Below are 23,473 nucleotides of genomic sequence, written 5' to 3'. Positions count from 1 at the left end.
AAGTGAATTTCCAATCCGTGGAGAACTTGCTTTATAAAAGTATTGATGACTAATCTCCCTTTCCTTTACCTCAGAGCCAACAGAAGTGAAGGACAGTCTTGATGAAAGCCTCCATATCCCTTTATGCATTGCGATAGTGCTTGGAACACCAGGGACAAGTTCAAAGGTCATGGATGGCCCTGAACCAGTGAGACACCCTGGGACATTGGAGGACTAGAAACAAACTTGAGACAGAGGAGACACAGAGTTGGAGAGAAAGTAATACAGAGAGGACAAAAGAGGATGTTTGTGGGCGGTTTGTACTGTATAAATTAAGTTTTTCAAGTCCCACTGCCTACAATGATCTGTGACATTTCTTTGGACGATGAGTCAACCACCTCTACTACCTAAAAACTGTTGAAGACAAACACAAACTCCTCAGATTTCAAAGGCAAAAGTCATCTTGATGCAGACAAGATCCGTCTAAAAGAGAAAAAAAAGAAAAGACTGTAAATAACATTTTTATACATTTTGTATCTTTTTCATTGGAGATGAAGAAGAAGTCTCTTGTGATGTTTTCTTTTTTTTTAAATGATTGTGTCCGTGTGAGGCTGTGAGTGAGGTTGATGCGAGTGCAGTCGTGTTCGTTGCTGAGGGAGAGAATTTCCCCTAGAAAGAAAAAACAACCCCCAAAATTTCTCCCTGAAAACAGTTTTCCTAAGAAACTTTTCTTCATCAACTATGTGTATAGCGACAGGGGTCCGGCAATAGTATCTGATGAGATTATCGAAACTACGACATGTGGTTGAAGGGAAAATATCAAAGTAGCGAGAAGTGATTGTAAATAGAAGAAGGGATTATTATAGAGAAGAGATTTGATGGAACAAGATGATTGTGCAGAGAAAGATGGCCAACGTTAAGCTAAAACACCACATGAGGGTTCAGAGTTCAACAATTAAAGCTCAGTCACCAGTGTCCAAGTATCAGGTCTTTCAGGAGATTGTGCTGTTTTGTGATCCACTGTATATGAATGTGACCTTGTCATCTGTCTGTGTATTTCTGTGCCTGGTGCTGTCTGACCCAGACCATATCAGTCGATTGATATTATAAGACCATATCTTTAGTGTTCTGGAGACCTGGTGGGTGAGGGTAGATGTCTGTCTGCCTCTCTCTGCATGAGGCTGTATCATGTAACAACCATTTAAAGCCCCTCAAGGCATCTTGCACTTTGATGCACCACGACTCAACCTGCCTCAAGAGACGCCACGGGAGCAGCCGAATCTCTCCGGCAGCATCCAGAAGACTCATTTATAAAAGCTTCTCATGCAGAAGTTCTGTTCAAATCCAAGCCAAAGGGACAACTGCTTCAGATTAGTACGATACATCAATGTTTACCGTGATGAAAATGACTTGTGCAGGGTGTGAACGCTGTAGATGTAATTCACAGTTTGGTTTAAATTGTGATTTGTTTTCATATAATTGTGCCATGGAAACAAGTCTAAAGTGAAAACATGTTTTTAATATTGAGGCCATAGATCTACGCTAAAACATAACAAACATAACACTGTGGCTGTATTTTATTTAGCTGCATACTGTATAAGCAAAGTGGATTTTGATTTGGCACGTAGGAGGAGAGCGGATCAGTGGGAAGGTATTATGAGTCACGTCTTAGTGTGCTCAGATATTTGTTTGGAGACCTGAAAGCAGACCTGCAGTACATATCCAGAATGGTATCTACCTGAATATATTAACTCCTGTTTGTAGCACATTAATCCCATGCCAGATGTTTTTATTTGCTGGGCTGAACATAGTAGCTGGGAAATTACTAAAGAATAACCTTCATATATGAGGAATTTCACAGAAAAGAGGCACTGGCTCTAAATCTGTCAAGTCCTGACTTTTCTTATGAGCTGTCACTGATGAGGAAGTTCACACCAAAACACATGAATACAGATTTGTCCTCATCGCTGTGCAGATATAAAGTCTCTTGAAAGATACAGTGTAGCTTCTGCAGCACCGTACCAGTTTGCTGAGGATGTCAGTTGTGTCAGCACTAAAAGCCTCTGAGTGGTTTTGAGATGCAGGTCTTTCCATCAGCTTCAGCTCCTTTCTCTCAGCTGTGTTCAGGCCTTAAGGTAACAAGACGCAGGCATTTGTAAGCAATGGAGACAGGCAGGCAGTCTCCACCAACCGTCAGGCGGATTAAGCGATTGTAGAAAATGGGGTTTCTGCTTGGCCAAAATGTGTCGTCTGCGTGTCCTCGAGCAGAGAGCATTGTGACAGTCCAAAAATGTTAAATAACACTAGAACAGCAAGAGAGGAAGTGGATATAAAAAAAGAATGCTTAAATAGAGCACAATGAGCATAAGAACGAGGTACGAAAACAGACAAGGTTGAGAGGAGAACAAATTGGGTCACAAACCAAGACTGTGTGCAAAATGTAACTGCAGGAAGGAGGGCGTGGACGTTGCTCATCGCAGAGAGGAAGAAAAAAACCCACGGAGAAATAGATGGAAATGTGGATAGTGGAAATCAACACACATCTCACACACCTCGCAAATGCAAATCTCCCTGCTCTGGCTGCTGCTCAGTCATTCCCATGTCTCTGGGATGTGACAAGGGAACCTATTTGTGACTAATATTGCCAAAAAATGCTCCTGCAGGGGAACGCTGCCCACTCGTCTGTTAAGGCAAACACACATAAAAAAAATCTGACTTTGATTCCTTGTCACTCTTTTCATCCAGTTTCTCGATTTATTCTAATTTGTGTTCACAGATCTGTATGTTATCATCAACTGACAGTACCTTTAACTTGTACAGACATGAGATTTATTTTATTTATTGATAATTTATTGACATTGTATTGAGTATTTATGTTGCCATTTTGTATGAGAGGTTGTTTTTTGGTCCAAATGTTCCTTTTTTTCACATGTAGTGTTTCTTATGATCTGAGTCTGTCACTGCAACAATGTCACAGAAAGAGGAAAAGAAAAGAGGGGAATGTGAAGATAACAATGTCTCTATTTACACCTAGGATTGCAATGTAGTGAGAATGCTTTTCAGCAATTTAAACTGACTTCATTGTCAAATCATGGAGGTAAAATCTTAGAAGATATGACAAAACAAACTTAAAAGTCAATCGTATATAGGTGAATCCACCCTCTCTAGACAGAATGTCAACATATCTGAATATATTCAAACTAAAAGTTGAATACTGGGTGTAAATAGTGCTGGTATGTCCCAAATCTAAGCTTTTTTCCTCCCTGTTCATTGTTATAGATCCAAGGCTTCACAAGCACAAAACCAGACCATTAACTGGTTTTGTATCTGCTTTTACACACAAGTCAGCTGTCAGCAATGGCGAAATGACAGAAAACTCCAGCCTCAGGTTAATCTGGTCCAATGAAGCCACACAAGTGAGGGGAGACAAAAACACTGGGCTGAGACGAAAAAGTTGCGATGTGCTCAGAAAAAAAGAAAAAAATGGGAGGAAGTAACAGAAGGAAGCAAACAGAGTGAGATAGTCAAGGAGAGGAGGAGGAGGGATGGGAGATTGTGTTTGTTAGATTTGTGTGTTCATTATGGGATGCCTTCTATCCCGCCGTCGGCAAGGGGACGGCGGCATGGAAACAGCTGTTCCCCTGTTACCGCGGAAACAAGAGAAATGTTGGACATTAAAAAATGAATTATTCCTACACGGCTGTGTTTATATTTATTCAGTGTGTGTCTGACAGAACAAGGTTTGCTGTTTCATATTCATGAGAACAGACATTTTCAGGAAACCGGAGCAGAGGAAACATCCTGACAGAGACACGTTTTTCTGGAAAGGCGCTCTCTCTGACTTGTTTTGACTTTCAAAGTATTCTGTCACATCCAGAGACTTCAGAGATGTTTAGCTGCCACCTTGATTCTCAGCAAAAAACCGTCAGCTCAAGACAGGAGCAGCCAGCTGAGACACAGTCATGAATAAACCTTATATTTGAAATCTGCAGGGGCTGAAACAAAAACTGATCAGTCTTGCTGTTTAATGTTTAATTGCATGGCTCAGTCGCAGGTCCATGAGACATGAAGTGCACAGTTAGATGAGAATTTCTCCCACGGTGGATCAATAAGGGAACATCTTATTTTAAGATCAATACCACTCACGCCTCTGCTGTGAGTTTGGATATGGAACCAGGAGGCGCTTAGCTTATCTTAGTGTAACAACTGAAAGCAGGTGGAACAGCTAGGCTGGCTCTGTCCAAAGTTCAGAAATATGTCTAACAGTACAAACTAACTACACTAACATAGCAGCCAGATGGCACTGACACATTTACAGAAATGAACGTGTTGTTCTGAATATAGAAAAATAAAAAAAATAAAAATTAACTCACAACTTAAAACCACAAATTGTCGATTTTACATTAGTTTTTTTTAACAGATTTAACAAACATGATATACGAATTAATAAGCAAGTTCTATAGGTTCTGGTGGATGTATGTTTGAGCTTTGGAGACAGACAGACTATCTTTTTCCCCTCACTTTACACATGCTTCACACGAGAGCAGTATCAACTTTCTCATGTAATTCTCAGCAAGAAAGTGAGGAAGTGTATTTCCTAAAATGTCAAACTTTTCATTTTAAAGAATACAACGTGTCTCAAGAAGCTATGGTTTAATTAACGGATAATAAGGAACATCATTCTTCCAAAACATTGTTTTATTTGGTGTTTTGATGATGGTGGAGAGCACCTAATATTTTACTACAAAATCTCCTTATTAAACTGGGGTTCAATCTGCTGACTGTGGAGGCTGTGATTTATATGATTCAGTGATTTCATGATGCCTGTTTAATTTACTATTTGACCAAGAGTATGGGGACACTGACTCATTATTTGTTTGTTTTTAGTTTGGGGCTGCTTTCATGTTTGAGATAGAACCCGTAGCTCCATTATTGGAAAATGCTAATGCTATAACAAACAACGATATTTAAGACAACAGTGAACTTCATATTTTGTGGCGAAAGTTTAGGGAAAACTTCTTCCTGTTTCCACATGAAGATACCCAAAGGTCAGGCCTGTGAAGGAATGGTTTTCCCAGATTGGTGTGGAGAAACTTGCAAAGAGCCACGACCTCAACCCCATCCAACACCTTCCGACTTCTCGCCCAACATAACCAGTGCTCAACCTCACTGAAGCTGCTGTGGCTGAGTGGGATCAAATCGCTTCAGCCTGTTTCCAAAATCTTGTGGAAGGCGTTCCTAGAAGAGCAGAGGCTCCAAGTTTGTAGCAAATGTAAATTTATTTACAAAGCAAATGAAAAGTGTTTAAGCATACATACTCATGTTAACATGCAGCACAAAAGAAGCTTTGCACGTACAATCATGTTAAAAGATTGTCCATTTAGGAATGTCATTTCATTTCTACATCTGTAGTGATCAGATATAATCTCAGTATATTCTTTAAAATAATGTTCTTATTTTGCTGTACGCTGCAGTACTTAAGTGTGGACTCAAGACATTTTTTCTATTGTCTCGGACTTGTCTGGGGCTCGTTGGTATTTGCCCTCGGACTTGTCTCACTTGTGTTTTTTTTCCTCCTTCAAAACAAAACCATTGATGAAGCGCACTTGATCTGAGAAAATTGGTTTAATTCAAAATCCATCTTAAACAGGCTTTAACGTTGGCTGCCTGGTAACCATGGTTGCCAATCAATGTCCATTGCAATCATATGCCTGGCTGCCAAAACTCATCTAACTGGCAATGGCAAAAGCATTCTTTCTTTTCTGTCTTGACTTGGACTCAAACCTCGACTCATCCTGGTCTTGGACTCAACAAAGGTGGTCTTGACTACAGCACTGCCTTAAACATCAATGAAGATCATTTCATTTTGAATACTGAAGCCACATTGTGATTAATTGACACATAAGACAAAACAGAATGATTGTGATTTTGATCTCAACCTACTTTTATAGGTCTGTTAGCACCACAGCTTTCACTTGTGTTGACCTTTAAATTAAGTGTTGTACTCAACTCACTTTGTGGAAGAACAGCTGTTTTAAAGCAACTGAGAATCCTTCGTCTGCATTAAAGTACAAATCAATGTATAAAAATAGTAACAGTTCAATAGCATCTAGACAAATAAAGGCAAGAATGAAATAAGCACTGATAAGAATAAAACTATTAAAACAGTTCATCCTGTCGGATCAGATGTTTTCTCCTCTTCACTGCTGCTGGGGGAAGATGGCGGCACGTCCTCGCCCATCTTCTTTAACTTGGCTTTATAGTAAGTCTTCTTCATCCTGAAGGCCTTCTCCTTCTGCCGGGCTGCTCTCCTCTTCTCCCTCACCAGCTCCTGCTCCCACGCCAGTACCTTCATCCTGTTCTCCCACTCCAGGATCTTCATCTGCTGCTGTTGCTCCAGAGCTTCTGTCCTCTGCTGGTGCTCCAGTCTCGACAGGTCGGCGGAGTCCTGCTGGGTCGAGAGCCGGGTCGCTTCCTCCGCCTGGCTGCCTGGCGGGTGGAGACGCTGGCTGATGAGCCTGGAGGTGCCTGCGAGGTCAGAGTTACAAAATGCATTGGTCCAATATCTATTGCTAAATGCGTTTTTGTATGTTTTTGTGTGCTAATCGTTTTCCTGACGAGAGAGCAAAATGCAAAAATTACATCCAGTTTCACCTGCTCATAGATTTTGGTGCGACGGTGCAAATCCCACTAAACTGGTCTAAAATCCAGAAACTATGAGGATTACAGCACGATTCATATGATTTCCATCCATTAGACGATTCAGTGATCCCTGGTGACCTGGATGGATGTTTCACCTACTTGTATCATTCATTTTATAAATACTACAGAGATTAGCTGAGTTCTTTGGAGTTGAACCAGACATCCATTTATAAATGTATTCAGCCCTCTAACATTACCACTAGACACAACGTTACATCCCCAGCATGGACTATATCTTTCCACCACTGGTATCATATATGGTGTTTACACCGCAAGAACTTACACAGGAGACCTCAAAAACCTTTGAGGAACAGACGATTAAATGTAGTTCCTGTACGATAGTTTGTGGGTAATATTTCCAGTGTTTCAGGAACTTCTAGAGGAGGAGTCTGCAGGGCTGAGCGTTGCTGATTGGTTAAACACAGACCTGGCAACTGCTGAAACCTGTGCACTGCTTCATTCATAAAACAAAGGCAGCACTGGAAGCGACTAGTATCTAAATATCAGGATGAGGAATGGACATTTGTTTAATAATGTTTTAAAAAGTGTAACCGCAAAGTTACAGAAATAGACAAAGGTTTATTTATTACAAAATATGTATTTAATTATTTAATCAAGTATTGGATCTTCATTCAGTTCTATTTTCTAAATTAAAAGTGCTATTTTGACTTAATACTGGAATATCACAGTTCAGTGTTAACGTATCCATTCAAAGCTCTAGTTTATTGAACGAGTATCTCTAGGCAACACATACTGTGGCAGAGCTTTATCTGTGGGTACCTGGTGCTGTGAAGAAGGCAGCAGGAAATGTCACATCCTGCAGCTCTGCATTGTGGGAGGTGGAGTTTGTAGTGGGGCTGTGGTGCAGATCTGACCAGTCGCTGCCTGTTATTCTGTCCAAGGCTTCACGCTGGAGGCAGATGGCCACTTGCTCCTTGGTTTCCTCAGTCTGAGACGGAGACGTTAAAGTATGTTTTAAATGATTACTTCACGCTGGCGGAAGACTTGTAATTTCTCGCATGAATAAGTCAATGAATCGTAGCTGCCTCTAAAATAATATTATATATAATCACTTTTGAATATTTACCTGATTCACATTTCCATTCATCAGCCCGGCGGAATTTATCATCATCAAATTTCCTGCTAATAAGACAAAAAGGACAGGCGGTCGGTCAGAGAGGGACAGCAGGTCAATGATTTTCAGGTAAATAAGCAGAGAGCGCCTCCCTCTGCTGGAAGCAGGTACAACATCCACATCACACCAAAACACTGAACCATAACTCCTTCTAGTATGTTTAGGGTTCAGACTTTGTAAGTAATGACTGCAAATGGACGTTAATCTATTCTGGGATATAAATCTACACTTAAATAGTGAAAAAAGTCCATAAAGTCAGCCTCAAATTTAATGTCAGTAAAGTGGTTTCAGGTTGAGTTCTGTAAATGTAAATGTAAACATTAAATTCAGGGATTATTCAATCAGTTTTAAGGCTGAATTCAAGTTTAACTGTTTGACACACTGAGTATGCTTTGGTGCAGCTGAATAATAAGGTGAGAAGTCTTTTAAATGGAGGATTTGTGTTCCAGTTGTCATGGCAGCAAGTGTACACCCAGCTAAAGTGTCCTTGAGCCGAATTACTAAATCCCTAAACAAAATTCCAGCACTGCGGTATTAAAGCTGATTCTGATCTCACTGCTGTAAAGGTAAAAAAATGTACTCCACAAACATTAAACCACCCAAAAACCATGTATGGGACTATAATAAGACACAAATTCAGATAATAATGGGATGGTAGAATTTGTATATTTGGAAAATCTCAAACATTCTGGCAGTCATGAGACTCTGGAAACACTCGAGCACCTTTATCATACTGGAGTGGAGGCAGAAATCTCAAACCTAACAAATAAAAACAAAACTATCTGTTTGGCTAGAGGTGAGAAATCATTCTTGTGATATGTAATGAACTGACCGAATCAAGCTCAGGGTTAGTTCTCAGCACCATGCTCATGTTATTAAATAAAAGATTTAGTAGAAATGACCAAATAGCAAAAGCACACATGAATTTGTATCTTAAAAAGTTGAAAAGGGCACAATATTTTAAAGATACAAATCAATGGATGGCTGCCATGCTATTTTAACAAGCTTTTAATTAAAAATGTTATATATATATATATATAAAATAGACAATATGTTACAATACAATAATGAATCCATTAATGATTGTATTGAAATGCTGTTAAACACACTATAATCACATCATTGTTAGTGAGTATATTACTGTATTTTAAGGTTAAAAAAGGTATTTATGGTCATTATTGTGACTGCCAATCATGAGCCAGAGTTTAAGTTGCTCCATCGAGAGGGACACTTGCTCAAGGACACTTCAGCAGACTGCAGATGATCTACATCTGCTCCTCATCTCCACTGCAGCTGGCTATTGTGGTGTTTAAAAGCTCTAATAGAACGACTATAAAATATAAAAGACTGTAAATGAAGACTATTAAACATATAATCACACTCCAGATTTAACACATCACTGTTGTCATGGGAAAATCTAAAACATGCACACAGATAAAGGCCAGAGGACTGTGGTTGACGACCTGATCCAGATGTTTCAGCACTTACACATCTAGACTGATGTGGCCAAACACACACACACACACACACACACACACACACACACACACACACACACGCCCATCACCAACTATAGAACTACTACAACACAAACCACAATCACACCACTTAAACAAACAGCGACGATGAATCAGTCAGTGGCACATGCACTAACAAACACTTCTGAACAATGTGGGCATGCTTTCTAAGCTGTTTTTCCCCCGTTTTAAAATTGAAGCTAAGCTACCTTCCAGTAGCTTGCGGACCGCTGCTTTGTGGCCAGCTCCCCCTGCGTGGCTGGTGAGAGCAGCCTCGCCCATGGTCCTAAGTTTGATTGATTTACCACAGGCCCTACATCGGGCGAAGTGAATGTCCTGGACGTCCTTAGCCAGCCAGTCCTTGTAAATTCCCTTTGAGAGCCAGGAGTTTTGGAATTTACATTTTCCAGGCATAGTTAAGCTGTGAAGTTAGCTGGATCGCTATGTGACGGCCAACCTCTTACCTCTATTGCCTCCTGATGCGTTCACCGTCTGCTCGGAAGATGCAATTGCAGTTTGTACCGTTGAGCGTGTTGATTTAAATGACTTAAAATAATTATTTTTGACAGTCAGGTTGTCAGTTCAATGTCTATAAAGCAGCATTGGAGCATTGAGATACTTCATGTGACTTCCTATGCTATTTATAAAAGACTTGGCATTAGAAAGTGTTGCAACTGGACAATTTTATCTGCTGCTGTAGTAAAGAGAAAATAATGTATTTATTTATCTCAATACGTTTCAGCGAGAGTTAAAGAAATAACAAAAATGTCATTTTAAAATCAATACACATATTAATGTTCACTAAATATTGTTTTTCCAGAAAACACATCAAAGCAGCACAACTCAAGGACGGTCGGTCACGTGTATCACTTTGTCCAATGTAAACACGGCTAACCTTTTATCTAACCAATCAGCGGTGAAGAAGACAGCAGTGTAGTTTGATTGGTTAAACCGCGGCGTTACTGTACGGAACACCGAACAGAAACACATGGGTGCTACAATGCGGTACGCGGATGCCAATAGATATATTTTAATGCAGATTTGAAACACATTTATCCGCCGTTTGAAGCTTTCTGTAAGTAAAGCATCTAGCGGCGTCAATATGGACCAAGAAATGTTACTTTTCTTTTCAAGAAACATGAGAAATGCTCTTGCTGTTAGCTTGTTATGCTAACTGAGAGTTGAATGGTGACTGTACACAGCACAGACTTTAACAACATCTTCATATTTTAAATGCCAGTCAACCTCGCAACCCATGTGCCATCTTTGCTCCTTCGTAGTCCTTCTTTAACAGCTGTGTGTTGTCACTTCATGTCTTTCAGGCACCATCGATAATATGTCTTCAGTGATAGTTAGTGAATAAGAAATGGAGACAGCAGCCCTGGTAGTTCCAGTCACAGCTCTGGAGTTCCTTCAGGATGTGTTTCTACTGACAGGTAGGCAATCAGTATAGTGGTGCACATAGGAAGATCAAATGAAATGTGGATTGTCATATGTTTCAAATGTGTGTGCTGTGGAGTGTGTCACTTCTCTTCTTGCTTAATGTGAAAAAAGACTGAATACAAATAGAGAACTGTTACCCTTTCCTGGCAGGTGAGGGTCCAATCTTGACAGTGTACAGTCTCCGACCTCGCCCTAAAGCCTGTGCCTCACTGAGCGTGCTCCAACACTGCAGAATCCATGGGATAAGACCTCGAAGTCCGGTGGTTGTCCCAGCACAGAGCTCTGCCACAGGAACCCATGGGGAGAAGAAAGAGGGTCAGCATAAGTATTAACTGTTGTCTTTTGAGTAGTTAATTTCTTCTGTTGTGTTTTGTTCAGAAAGGTTGATTTATCTCTTCACTTTTGTCAGGATATGTAAAACTCAGACTAGTCAATTTGAGTGAAATATGATAGAAGGTTTTGGGCCAAAGAACAGATTAGTTTGGTGGTGAGCACATTTGTTATAAAATGAATGAAAAAATGATTAAGATTCTGAATATTAAAATGTTCTCTATCTTTGGCTGTGATGTCTTGTAGAAGAACTGGGCCAGTGTTGGTTTAGAGTTTGCACTCACTGACAGCTCTTGTTATTTTTTGTATAGATTGTAAAGATTTATTCACTTCTCGTATTGACAATCCACAGAACTGAGCACCATCTCGGAGCCAAAATTCTATGACCTAGCAGTGTTTGGAGGCAAGGCTGTGAGGCTGGTGAGGCTCCACGTGGATCTCCAGGATGGGGAGCTTCTGCGCTTGGAGATTCTGGGTCCCCTCGTGGAGCTACAGGACTGGGCCCTGGATGTCCGTTGGCTCCCTGGAGACAAACACTCTCTGCTCTGTGTGGCTGTAGCCCACAATAGTGCTCTCCTCCTGGACGTCAGTACAGGAAATGCCCTGATTCAGCGCTCCTGTCTGGAGGGGTGTCTGCTGTACTCCGCCCTCCTTCTGGTACATGAATCCTGGGAAGATTCTGTCTTAGTAGGCGGGACTGTTTTCAACCAGCTGGTTGTCTGGAAGCCTGGAGGAGGAAACGAAAGTGGAGATTCTGAGTACAAAGCTCCAGTTGAGAGACGCCTGATGGGCCACAGCGGGGTCATCTTCAGCATCTCATACCTCCAAGAGAAAGGATGGCTGGCTTCAGCCTCGGACGACCGCAGCGTGAGGGTGTGGGGTGTTGGTGCTTTAGGGGGTCCTGGAGGGAGATGCGGGGACTCGAACGCAGCTTGTTTAAGAGTCCTATATGGACACCAGGCTAGGGTGTTCTCAGTGCGTCTCTCACCAGGGAAAGTGTTCAGTGCTGGGGAGGATGGGGCCTGTTTAGTCTGGGACTGGGCCGGAGGTGGCAAGGTGGTTCGTACATTGAAGGGACACCGAGCTGGCGGGGTTCGTGCACTCGCAGTCAGTGAAAGAACAGGAGATGAAGAGAGATGGGTGGCTACAGGGGGGGCGGATGGAGGGGTGAGGTTGTGGAGGGTAGAAGGGAGTGAGGAGAGGAAGGACAGAGTGGAGGAGGCAGTGACAGAGAAGTTAAGTGACCTGAGATTTCCTGGTCAAGGCTCGCCTAAAGTAGTTTGTATAGTCGGGGAAGAGGATGAAAATGCAAGCTGGTGTCAGAGTAAGTTTGTGGTTTGCACTGACCAAGGAATAGTTTACCAGTACAGCGATGGGCAGTGGGAGATGGTCTGGGAAGGGACTCGTGAGTTTCAGTCTTACTGTGTGATGGAAACAAAGACTGTTATTGTGAAAGACTCAATAGGAAAAGTTAACTTGTGTGCTGTGGGAAACCTCAGCGGGTCCATACAAGTCTTCCCCATCTCTCATCCTCAGTGTGGGATTCTTCTCACAGGTGGATCAGGGAAGATCCATAGTCTTATTTGGCGAGAGGCAAAGAAAAGCTTGTATTTGCTAGCTTCAGGCGCTGAAGGACTTGTCTATCGCTGGTGTATAGAAGTAAAACTTAATGAAAAGTGTTCCTTGACTCTCAGTGTAAATCCCCTTCCTCCCTTCCTCCTCCCCCCATGTGCCAAACGCTGGCTAACAGCTGCAGTGCCCCTCAAGTCCATATCACAGGGGTTGCTGTGGGTGTGTGGGGACAGGAGAGGGTCTCTGCTTTTGTTTCAGGAAGGAGGAAAACTTGAACAAAAGATGGTAGATGAAAAAACAGGCAGGAAACAAACTGATGATGAAAGGATTGGATGTGAGGAAAATGGAAGTGAAATGATGGAGGAAAGAGAAAGAAAAGAAGTGGGTCACCGCACACTGCACCCGCTGAACTACCTGTTCGGAGTGCATGGAAAACAGGGTGTAACTTCAGTGTGTGAATACCAGGGACTGCTCTACAGTACAGGGAGAGACGGCTGTGTGAGGGTCTTCAGAGTGCGTCCAACACCACCGGAAAACCCAGAAGAAGAGGGTAATGGAAAGGGTGTGAAGAACAAGAGAGGGCTTCAGCTGGAGGTTCTGAGAGTCCAGCGGGCCTGCAAGGGTATGGAGTGGTTGGAGAAGGTTTTGATTATTGAACCTGAAATTCCAGAGGAAGAGGAGGAGGAGGAGGTAGAAGTCGGAGAGGAATGTGAGAACCACTACAAGACAAAGAAACACAATTTGACAGAAAAGCTGGATATGAGAGATGATAGGAAAGAGGAGGGAAGCTTTGGAAGAGAAGAAGAAAAAACAGAGAACGAGGAAAGAGAAGCCAGGTTCGTCATCGTGGGCTTTCATGCCATCCACTTTGTGGTCTGGGACCCGGTGAGGCAAGAGAGGCTGCTAGCGGTGCCTTGTGGTGGGGGACATCGCTCCTGGAGTCTCTGGCCTTCCCACAAAGGGGTTTGGCCTGGATATGGAGCTCTGGTCTTCATCAAACAAGGGACTGTCCTGGCTTCGCAACCCCCTGGCGAGGCACCGAGCTGGGCTGGGAAGGCAGGTTGGACTAGAGGATGGGGCCTGAGAGAGGGCGTCCACGGGAGGGGGATTGGGTGTGTATGCAGGCTGGGGAGGATCAGGGGAACAGGGAATAAGATTCAAACAAAGAGTACTGGAAATGTGACCGAAATTGAGGGAAGGGGTGGACTCAAAGATGAAGTAAAGGAGGAAGGGGACTGGGAGATAGTGGTGACGGGAGGAGAGGACACTAGCTTAACCGTCCTGGCACTACATACCAACTCTGGCAGCGTCAGAGTCCTGTCAGTTATTACCGACCACATCTCAAGCGTTCGGACAGTGACAGCGCTAACACGCCCAGAGACTGGAAACCAGACTCTCTCTGCCCTGCTCGTGTCAGCTGGCGGGCGAGCTCAGATGCAGTGTTACCGGCTGTTGATCAGCTGGGACAGGCAGAGACAGGTTCCCTCCTGCCAGGTAATCCAGGTGGCCAGTCATCGATTGGACGAGCAGTGGGAGAGGAGGCGGAACCGACACAAGACAGTGAAAATGGATCCAGAAACGAGGCAAGTTCATTGTTATGTAATGTAGGCGTGTTTTATTTTCTGCACATATGTACATAAAATCTTCTTTAAGAATACCTAACTTCTTAGAGCCTTTATCCTCCTTCTTCCTTGCTTGCTTCTTTCCTTCCATCACTCCAGCATCCATTTTCATCAAGAACAATGTTTTTGAAGTCTGCATATAAGAGACTTTTTCTGGAAGAATGATGATGAAAAACATCTGTGTTTCAGTTGAACTTGAGGTTACCCCTTTAATCTCTTTCCTTTTAAATTCTACTTCTAATCTAGTCTTATCTGTTGTGTCTGTGTTTTCAGGTACATGTCTGTAGTGGTGGTAAATGAGATGAAAGACTGTGGGCTTCTGGCTCTGGGCTGCAGCGACGGAGCTCTCAGGTTGGTCCATCAAAGCAAAATTAAAAGTTTTCCACACATCTGAAACCTCTGTCTCAGGATCTGAAGAAGTGTTACAGTAAAATGCTCTCAAAAACTTCTTTAGTGAAGTGGTAGCGATGATGATTGTAACTGAATGCGACTGAATATGAAATGTATATTTATTGGAAAAATATAACTCGAATGTGACATGTACTCTCCTCCATGTAATAACGCTGTCCTCACTCTCCCCTTGTTTTCTGTCTTTTCACCTTTTGTCTTTTCCAGATTGTTCTCAGTCAGTGAAGTTAAATGTCAAATTGAATTGTTGTGGGAGACATTTTACCACCAGCGCTGTGTGCTCAGTGTTGCTGCCTGCAGCCTGGAGGATGGAAAAGGCAACAGGTGAGCCAAAGTTTGTTCCAATGTTTTTATTTCCAGAGCCTAAATGAGGTGAATGTTGGCGCTTTCATTACAAGTTATAGGTAGGTTTCAAAGTAAAACACTCACTGCTTTAGAATAGAGTAGTCACTGGCTGATGCAATATTAAGAGGCCAGTAAATCCAGATAAACTTTTAATTTCCAGATTTTTATTTGGGGAAAATATGAAGAAGTCTAACAGGTACAGGTTTGTTTTAATGTCTCTTTCTCGCAGGTATGAGCTGCTGTTCAGCGCTGCAACAGATGGAAAAATTGCCGTGTGGGATTTAACTGAAGCTTCTTCCTTATCGACCGGTACTTCAAGCAGTGCTCCAGCACCGCCAATCCCCTGCCTCAACATTCCCGCCCACCAGAGTGGTGTCAACTCATTGGCTGTTTGGGCAAAGAAACTGGGACAAGAGGGCGGTTGCCTGGTAACTGTTGCTAGCGGAGGGGATGATGGGCAGCTGACAGTGTCCACGATTAGGGTGCAGTACCCAGAGGACTGCAAGATTGGGGGCAGCAGAGGGTTTTCTCAGATTTCTGAGACCCAGATTTCTCTACAAACCCAGTTCCAACCCTCAAACCAGCTTAATCTTCATCTCCACTCCCAGTCCCACATTGTGCTGGCTCATGCTGCCCCTCTGACTGCCCTGAAGCCCCTGAGACCAGCCCTCGTGGTCTCCACTTCTTCAGATCAGAGGGTTTGCCTGTGGAGTGTCTGCAGTACTGGTATCAGCCACATCGGGGCGCTGTGCTCCCACGTTGCAGATGCTGCAGGACTCGCAGTGTGGGAGGGGCAGATGATAGAGGAGGAGGAGGAAGGAGATAAAACAAGGAAAACAAGGTTTGAGTCTGAGCAGGAGACTGCAATTTGGAGAGTGAAGGGGAGTCAGACAGGATTAAAAACGATGTGTGAGACAGCAGAGGAAAAGACAGGTGGGAGATGCAAAAAGGAAACAGCTGATGAGGCCGAGGGCGGAGAACCTGTTGAAGCCAAAAGCGAGACAGGTGACCCAGTTTGTGAGACAAGTGATGAGGAGGGAGTTGAGACAGCTGGTGAGCGTAGAAACCTAACAGAGACTGACAGCGTTGGTAAGACAGAGTGTGAGGTAAACAGCGAGACAGGTTCCAAGGCTTCCTGTGAGAGCATGAAGAAGAGAGGAAGGACGGGATGGGTGCTGGTCTGTGGCCAGGGCTTCCAGCTACTGCGAGTCAGATATACAGACATGGACGCAGAGACGTGGACTACAAGAAGAGAAGGAGTTAAAGTGGCTTCAAAAGAAAAGTCAACATAACTTGAATCAAAAGTTATCAGCGATCCAAACACTCACTTTCTCAGTGGACCTTTTTTAAAAAATTATTATTTATGAATTATCTGTAAATTGAAGCTGTATTAATTGATATAAAATTAATTTTACTTTGGTAATTTTTACATTTTTAATAAAATATATTTATTCTCCTGATTTCTTGTTATTGCACTTATGTAAGCCATTTAGTCACAGTAGGAATATCACCATCAAACCCATGCGAAGAGATATGAACAGTTTTCTCTCACAGATTTTTAGACTAGTTAAAGTTTGTATTGACTTCTCTCAAACTAAAACCTTACTATCATTTCTCATAGCCTGAAAAATCCAAAGAAAAGATGTGGGTCTGCATATCTGCGTGTAACTAAGCACCAGAAGCATTTGGTGCTCATCAAGGAAACATTAAAATTTTCATGGCTATATTCAAAAGAACATTAAAACCATCTCTGATGTGTTTGGGCCATCTGTGGCCTCCTTCAGGGAATAGCACCACACTGCACAAAGATGGCAGAAATTAAATTAGTTATTTTTAAAGCAGCATGTTACATCTCTGCCGGCCAGGAAATAAAGCCACTTACTTAAAGAGAGCCTTGGGACTCCATTATTAGTAAGAACAAGGCCAAACCAAAGTCTGCTTTCACCAAATGTCTCTACCAAAAAACTAAGTACTGGCAAGATGTATGATTTATATTTACTTTATGGTTAAAACTCCACCACTGCCTAATACCTACTCCGGAAGTGCCCCTGAGCAAGGCACTCAAATCCATGTTGTTTTAGTGAAGAGCTGCTGCCCCCCCACAAAAATCATCCTGGCATCATGATAGACAGACAACATGTGAAAGTATACATAATAAAATGTTATTGCAGGAGTTGTTCAGATACTGATTAAGCACTGCAGAGAGGGGATAGTCTCTGAGTAGACCTGGAGCTGGGGACCAGAAACCTGCTAGGTAATAAGATGGAGGTTTATATTAGGGTTAGACTGAGTTGGTTGGGCGTGTAGTGGTGATGGTTAAGGTTACCATTACTGTAAGGAAATATTTGAGTCTGCGAGGGTCGTCACATGTATAGAAGTACCAAAGTGTGTGTCAGTGTCAGTTTTCTTGTGTTGCAACTATTTGCTTTTCTATTCACACTTTGTATAAATGTTAAGAATAGAACAGTAATTAATTACACATAGTGTGAAATTTGTGTGTGTGTGTGTGTGTGTGAGTGATTGATTGTGCATGCACAGTTTATTATATCCAGCCACAGAGTTAGGAAATAGTATTTGTTTTGGGATTATTCAAAGCTCAACTTTTAATACACAAGTAAGTCAAGAATGTGTACTTGGAGTGTGTGTTTGTATAACCATGCCCACTCATACTGTGATTATATTGTGTGCATGTGTTCTGAAATGCTAATTTAGCACTGTTGAAGCAGAATGTGTTGTGATATGAAATGCTAACACTGCTTAAGTGGCAGGTTGATAAGAGACTGTGCGCACTTCTTTTTGCATATTTGGTGTGTGTGTGTGTGTGTGTGTGTGTGTGTGCGTGTGCATGTGTGTCTGACTGGAATGCAAATGTAGCTGTGTCAGATGAAGTGTGAGACGGTTAGCAGCATGCTCACCTGCGCCATGTTAAATGTCATACACTGTAGATTAGAGGGTGTGTGTACGAGTGTGTGTTGATTCACAGTCGCTTGCTTGAAATTTAAATATAGATGTCAGATTAAGTGTGCACCTGTATCCCTGTGTGTGTGTGTGTGTGTGTGTGTGTGTGTGTGTGAGAGAGAGAGAGAGAGAGAGAGAGAGAGAGAGAGAGAGACGATCTAAAATGCTGATGTTATCGAAGACGCTGGGTAAATGAAATTTGTGTGTAATTGCACAGTTGTCTATATCTGTATATGTGTGTGTGTGGAGGGCTGGATGGGGGTCAGAGCCCATGAAGGGGCCGACTGAAGGTACCCATGAATATTTTAATATTTAAGCCTCGTCTCACGTTGCCTTTTGTCAAGCACCCATCTCACCACCTGCCACTCACAACGGAGAGAAAGAAGGAGGAATAGAGAGGAAGAAAGAAAGCTAATGTCACCTTGAAGATGACCAGTAAAGGGGGAGAAAGAGAGGGGAGGAGAAAGGGAGGTAGCTGGAGAATGAGGAGATGAAACTTTCCAAAACTACAAAAGAGGAGAGGTGCAACCCTCTTGTTGAGAGAAAGAAAAGGGGAAGGAGGGAGGGAAAGCAAGAGCACAAAGTACCTGTGTAACCACCACTATCACTTACAAGGGGAAGAAAGGGTGAGAGAAAAAAGAGGAGGGAGAGTGAAAGCATCACTGCTGACAAGGTAATGGTGAGGCGGGCGAGGAGGGAGTAAACGGCCAAACTGAAATGCAGAAGCACCTGCTGCACTGAGCGTCACTGCTGGTAAAGAGAGAAGAGAAACAGGGAAAGAAAGACAAGCAGAGAGGAGTGAAGACATTACAGGATGGACGAGGCAGAAAAATGAAGGAAAGGACTGATTGACAAGTGAGGGGGTGTAAGATGAGGCACTGAGAGGAACATGCTTTCCAAGACCAGGATGTATGTTCGGGATACATTTTATGTTTTAAGGGAAGACGTGTGTTTCTGAAAAAGATTTAATCTTCAGTCTTCAAATAACATGTGGAGAGACAGGAAGTGACTTCTATTCTGCTGTCAAAGTACAGAAGGGTGACAATTTACACCCATCAAAGAGGTATACATACTCTCTCCCTCTCTCTCCCAGCTTGCTTCAGATGATGTGCCATTCACTGTGTTTATTTCCTGCCTCTTACTGTAACTCTAATCTGCAACTCTCAATACGAGCTTTTCAGAAACTTGGTGTCACGAAGATGTCTTTCGTTTTAGAGGATTTTTTATTATTTTTCTCTGTTTATCTGCATGTTTGTTGCAAGGACAGAGCACTGACCTTTCCTCATTTCCCTTTCCAAACAGTCACACTCGCAGAAGAGCCAAATGCTGAATTTAAAATGCCAAATTGAAAAAAAGTTGTTTTGGACACAAGATTCTGAGAGTCTAAAGTGCATTATGAGCTTACACGTGCTCTTTTGGTGCTTTAACCACAGCACAATCTGGAACAAGGTTTTTAATAACCAAACCCTGTGTTTAACCTCTCTTTCAATGTGTGTATCTATATCCTGTTGTTGTTCTCTTTTTTGTTGCGTTCTTAAAACATTTCTATCTCACATAAAAAGCTGTTAAAAGTGGTTATGTATTTATCTCATAAAAATTCAATAATATTTAATGAACAGTTGGATCGTGGGTCAAGGAACAAGTAATAAGTGACAAGGGTTTTTGAAAGAGGATTTTATTAAAGTGGAGGATAAAGAAAGAAGACTACAGCCATGTTAGCGGCTCTGTGAGGCCAGCCTGGCACATTGGTGCTAAATCCTAATGTCAGCATGCTAACATGCTCAGTGACAATGCAACAGGTCATGTTTACCATGTTTTTGTCAATCTATCTAGTAGATGTTGAGATATTTATAGTAAAAACTTTGACCTGCTGGTGTTGCTAGAGTCAGCTGTTCACCAAATTCAGTAGGATTCATCCTCTGGGGACCATAAAAAACTACAGAGCCATGCCAAAATCAATGCATATTTATATTGCAGTGTGTACGGACTGTTCATGCAGTGTAGTGTGTGAATGATGAACGAGACGCGCTGTAAACTGTGAACGTATTTGCTACAAGTGTGAGCATGTCAATTGTGAAATAGCCACACTTATTTCTGCTGTCAGGGCCCCGGATTGGTGATGTCACGTGAACGGCTGCCTCTCATTGGTTCATCTGGGGGTAAAACAACAGGTGATCCACTTATCACCCATTCACCTCTCATTTGACAGAGGCTATTATGCTGCAGGAGCATGTTTTAGAGATATAGATAGATAATCTGAAAACCTGATGTGTTTTGTATTTATAAATTTCAATGTTGCAGTCCTATTGAAGTTTAAAAATTTCTTTTTTGATACTACCATTGGGATTCACCCAAGTACAAAAGTACTAAGTAGGAAATACTGATTATACCTGTTGTACAACAGACCATTTACTGATAGTTTTCACACTTAATATCCATGTTATTCAGTTATGTTGTTCAGCGCCTGTGTGCTGGGAACTGGACATACGACTACAAACTCTGTGGTCCTCGAGACAACATTACCAAAGGAACATCAATTATTCTACCACAAAGGCCCTGCAGGAAAAAAGCCTTAACGTTTATTCTCCACTCATCTGTTGTTGGCCTTTATAATCTACACATACACATAATAATACATTTTTATAGACAGGAATTGCCAATGGAGCATTCCTTTCTTTCAAAACTAATAACTTTGGTACAGTGCAGTTTCAGCTGAATTTCATAAACAGCTCCAGGCCTGTATATTCTTCTTCTGATAGGTGATGCTACTGTTTTTGTAAAATATTAAGTAAACATAAACATAAGCCTTATCAGCTTAAATCATGAAGTGTTTGCAATAGAGAAGAAAAAAGCAGTCCTCCTATCTATATATATTGACCCAATACATTCTTTATCCTAATACAGACATATTTACCCAATCCATCTGAGTTTTAACTATGCATTAAGTAAGTTCTGCATGTATCCTAATATCACTCTGGTTGAGTATGACATTGATATCCCACAAGGCAGTTTGATGTCTGTTGATGCTTGTACCACTTCCTGTCAGCATTTTTCATGCACCTCCTGCCATAATACACTGTAAGATACATAATGAATAAATTATAGTATTAGTATATACATATATAGTATATAATGTAACTGGGATCCAGCACTGATGTCATATTACATTACTTCTGGGCAATAAGTTATCCATTGGATTAGAAAATTCAATACATTTTTAATCCCTGCTACACATGGCACAAAGTTTACTTTTCTGAACTTGGTGTGTCCTACTCAAGGACACTTCATCAGAACAGATGTTTGCTTACATGGGGTTTTAAGCCAGACCACTTCAGCTAACTGCTCCCCATTCTTTTTTTTATTTTCCCCTCTTATCTCACCTTTCTTACCACAGCCAAGCCACCTCTCTCCTCCCCAGCTCTCCATCAGGCTAATCGCAGAAAACGCAGCCAGCAGCAAACATCATCCTCCTCCTCGCACCCTCATCCAGGGCCCTCCTCCATCCTCCTCTCAGACTCCACCATGACACCTTGGGGCGGCCTGGCTCTCTCCGAATCCTCCTTCACGGCAATCCCCCCACCTCTCCCGCCGAGGCCCCCTCCGCCTCCGCCTCCACCCCCTCCTGCTCCTCAGCCCACGCCATCCTCCCCTTATCGCGGGAGACAGAATGACAATGAAGTTTCATGTTCCAGTTTTAACTCTGAGGTTCCATCTCCACCTGTTGCAGTCCTTCAGGACAGCGCAGGTATGTCTGGAACAGGGGTCTGTCACGTTCATGTCTAACCATGTAACAAAAGTAAAAATAATGTCAACCTACTGTATGTTTACTTTTAATTGTTTTATTTCTGAAGAAACGTTTACACTACCTCAGAAAAAAAACTTGCAACTTGGAAGTTGTGGCATGAAGTCAAAAAAGTTGAATTTCTAGGTATTAAATTACTTGGATCTTCTGCAAAAGCCAGTAGCTGTTAGGGTTAGACTTCTGCCTGCCAACCTGCTAACTTGAATAGGGATAAAATTATTTAATCGTGCTTCTCTTCTAGACTCTCTACAGGTTATTGGACCGAATGGTTCAAATTCTGATAGCGAAATGAGTAATTTCGCAGGGACTGAATGTATCCACCATTTTACAGCTGCATCTATTCCAAGTTAACCTTATGGGAAAAAGTAGTTTTGGGCCAGTGTGCATCAAGTGATGTCGCTATTGTTGTCATTACACCATTTGGCCACTATATCAGATTGGCTTCAAACCTCAGCTCTCTTCCTATGGGTTTGTTCTGGCCTAGAGAGACTTTCTGAGTCCGAAATAAAACTAAATCTCTTAACTGCGCATGCATCATACAGCAGGATTTTTGAATCCCTTCCACTTGCGAATCAATTTATTCGTTCCTCTGTAAGAGTCGTTCAAAAGGAACCATTTGTTCAAATCTAACATCACCACTAAAGTAGCTTAATCTTTCACTTAAGTGCAAAATTTCACACTTAGGATTTTGATGAATACAGGCCGTGTCCTTTTTCATATTTCTGTAGTAGTCTAACAACTTTCTGCTGAGAGCTTAAGGTCCACTTACTAACTTTTTGGAGCAGTTTACAGGCATTAGTTTTAAGGGCAATCAAATTCCTAACATTTGCTTTCACTTTCTCCGTGTCCATGGCTCTGTGTCTGCAGGTGGAGGGGGTAGAGGGTTGCGGGCGAGGCGGAGGATTTTGCCCCAGCGCCGGGTGCCTCGTCCTCCCCGTCTCCCACCTCTGCGTCCCGTCACCAACCTCAGTTTCTCGCGGAGCTTCACCTTCTCTTTCTTCGAGTTGCCTCTTCACCAGTCACCTCGTTGCCGTGCCGAACGCATCAGAAACCTCATGCTGCTTTTGAGACAGATACACTATTGAAGAATCAGTGCTACGGGGACAGTTCATTTTTGTATTTTCCTATGCATAGAACATAGGAATCTGCTTTTCTCTAGTGTATTATTTGGTTTTATTACTGCTACATTTTAAATATCAGTATACAAATGTCATATGAGTGATGTACATAAATGTAGTGATGCAGTGAGTGATGTTTCTATATTTGAACAAACAAAGGTATCTTGTTAGGTCAGTGTGTTTATCATGTTTTGAAAAACTGCATTTTGGGTTTGAAAATGTTTTCCCTAATAAAGGTAAATAATAAAAACTGTGGTTGTTTGACATCTTTTCTTGACTTTCCCGTTGAGAAAGTTTCCCTGACGGGCACTGTTTATTTTAAATGTCCATTCCAATTTGTTTTTGTAGTGAGATTAAAAGGACAATGAAAAAAACTGTGGAAATAAGGCCTACGTTTTTATGCTTTTCATTCTCTTTGTCTTCTTCCTATCTACATTCTTCATTTCCCCCATGTCGGTCTTTTAATTAATTCTCAGTTGGAATGGCTTTTAAAAATTACTCATTGTACAAAGTGGAATACACTAAAACATATTAAAACTGCT

The 23,473-nt window shown here is 42.1% G+C and overlaps 4 protein-coding genes across 7 annotated transcripts in view; 3 read left to right on the top strand and 1 right to left on the bottom strand.

Annotated features, from left to right (window-relative positions):
* Positions 1-3,674, top strand: part of celsr3 (cadherin, EGF LAG seven-pass G-type receptor 3) — a 107,279-nt gene extending 103,605 nt beyond the window's left edge. The window contains 1 exon segment of the mRNA XM_051424460.1: positions 75-3,674. Coding sequence (XP_051280420.1) covers positions 75-102 — 28 coding nt within the window. The 3' untranslated portion in view covers positions 103-3,674.
* Positions 3,675-5,239: 1,565 nt separating this feature from the next.
* Positions 5,240-9,826, bottom strand: LOC127376994 (uncharacterized). 2 transcript variants are annotated; one of them, XM_051424507.1, is made up of 4 exons: positions 9,543-9,826; positions 7,769-7,824; positions 7,462-7,630; positions 5,240-6,507 (listed from the first exon to the last, which is right to left on the bottom strand). In XM_051424507.1, the coding sequence occupies exons 1-4, from the start codon at positions 9,745-9,747 to the stop codon at positions 6,149-6,151; spliced, it is 789 nt and encodes a 262-aa protein (XP_051280467.1). In that variant the 5' UTR covers positions 9,748-9,826; the 3' UTR covers positions 5,240-6,148. The 2 variants fall into 2 exon arrangements, with proteins under 2 accessions (XP_051280467.1, XP_051280469.1); XM_051424509.1 differs by having other exon boundaries at positions 9,639-9,826.
* Positions 9,827-10,253: 427 nt separating this feature from the next.
* On the top strand, positions 10,254-16,513 carry wdr6 (WD repeat domain 6). 2 transcript variants are annotated; one of them, XM_051424463.1, is made up of 7 exons: positions 10,254-10,338; positions 10,656-10,769; positions 10,927-11,091; positions 11,459-14,261; positions 14,574-14,651; positions 14,916-15,032; positions 15,283-16,513. In XM_051424463.1, the coding sequence occupies exons 2-7, from the start codon at positions 10,700-10,702 to the stop codon at positions 16,343-16,345; spliced, it is 4,296 nt and encodes a 1,431-aa protein (XP_051280423.1). In that variant the 5' UTR covers positions 10,254-10,338; positions 10,656-10,699; the 3' UTR covers positions 16,346-16,513. The 2 variants fall into 2 exon arrangements, with proteins under 2 accessions (XP_051280423.1, XP_051280422.1); XM_051424462.1 differs by having other exon boundaries at positions 10,289-10,408.
* A 2,075-nt stretch (positions 16,514-18,588) lies between these two features.
* LOC127376995 (WAS/WASL-interacting protein family member 3) lies at positions 18,589-23,149 on the top strand. 2 transcript variants are annotated; one of them, XM_051424511.1, is made up of 4 exons: positions 18,589-19,074; positions 20,116-20,182; positions 21,430-21,756; positions 22,681-23,149. In XM_051424511.1, the coding sequence occupies exons 2-4, from the start codon at positions 20,131-20,133 to the stop codon at positions 22,896-22,898; spliced, it is 597 nt and encodes a 198-aa protein (XP_051280471.1). In that variant the 5' UTR covers positions 18,589-19,074; positions 20,116-20,130; the 3' UTR covers positions 22,899-23,149. The 2 variants fall into 2 exon arrangements, with proteins under 2 accessions (XP_051280471.1, XP_051280470.1); XM_051424510.1 differs by having other exon boundaries at positions 21,406-21,756.
* The last annotated feature ends 324 nt before the right edge of the window (positions 23,150-23,473 follow it).

Source organism: Dicentrarchus labrax, unplaced genomic scaffold, assembly GCF_905237075.1.
Source record: "Dicentrarchus labrax unplaced genomic scaffold, dlabrax2021, whole genome shotgun sequence".
NCBI classification, from domain to species: Eukaryota; Metazoa; Chordata; class Actinopteri; family Moronidae; genus Dicentrarchus; species Dicentrarchus labrax.
Note: the sequence above shows the minus strand (reverse complement) of the source record. Positions and strands in the feature narration are given on the sequence as shown.

What these genes read in the sequence shown, in the direction of transcription:
- LOC127376994 (XM_051424507.1), bottom strand. Translation starts at nt 9,747, where the DNA reads ATGCCTGGAAAATGTAAATTCCAAAACTCCTGGCTCTCAAAGGGAATT. An exon ending in GGTCCGCAAGCTACTGGAAG is followed by an intron (nt 7,825 to 9,542) that starts GTAGCTTAGCTT and finishes TTGTCTTATTAG; the next exon opens with CAGGAAATTTGATGATGATA. An exon ending in TGCCTTCTTCACAGCACCAG is followed by an intron (nt 6,508 to 7,461) that starts GTACCCACAGAT and finishes CTGACCTCGCAG; the next exon opens with GCACCTCCAGGCTCATCAGC.
- wdr6 (XM_051424463.1), top strand. Translation starts at nt 10,700, where the DNA reads ATGGAGACAGCAGCCCTGGTAGTTCCAGTCACAGCTCTGGAGTTCCTT. An exon ending in CCATGGGGAGAAGAAAGAGG is followed by an intron (nt 11,092 to 11,458) that starts GTCAGCATAAGT and finishes GACAATCCACAG; the next exon opens with AACTGAGCACCATCTCGGAG. An exon ending in TGCAGCGACGGAGCTCTCAG is followed by an intron (nt 14,652 to 14,915) that starts GTTGGTCCATCA and finishes TGTCTTTTCCAG; the next exon opens with ATTGTTCTCAGTCAGTGAAG.
- LOC127376995 (XM_051424510.1), top strand. Translation starts at nt 20,131, where the DNA reads ATGTCACGTGAACGGCTGCCTCTCATTGGTTCATCTGGGGGTAAAACA. An exon ending in ATCTGGGGGTAAAACAACAG is followed by an intron (nt 20,183 to 21,405) that starts GTGATCCACTTA and finishes TTCTTACCACAG; the next exon opens with CCAAGCCACCTCTCTCCTCC. An exon ending in AGTCCTTCAGGACAGCGCAG is followed by an intron (nt 21,757 to 22,680) that starts GTATGTCTGGAA and finishes CTGTGTCTGCAG; the next exon opens with GTGGAGGGGGTAGAGGGTTG.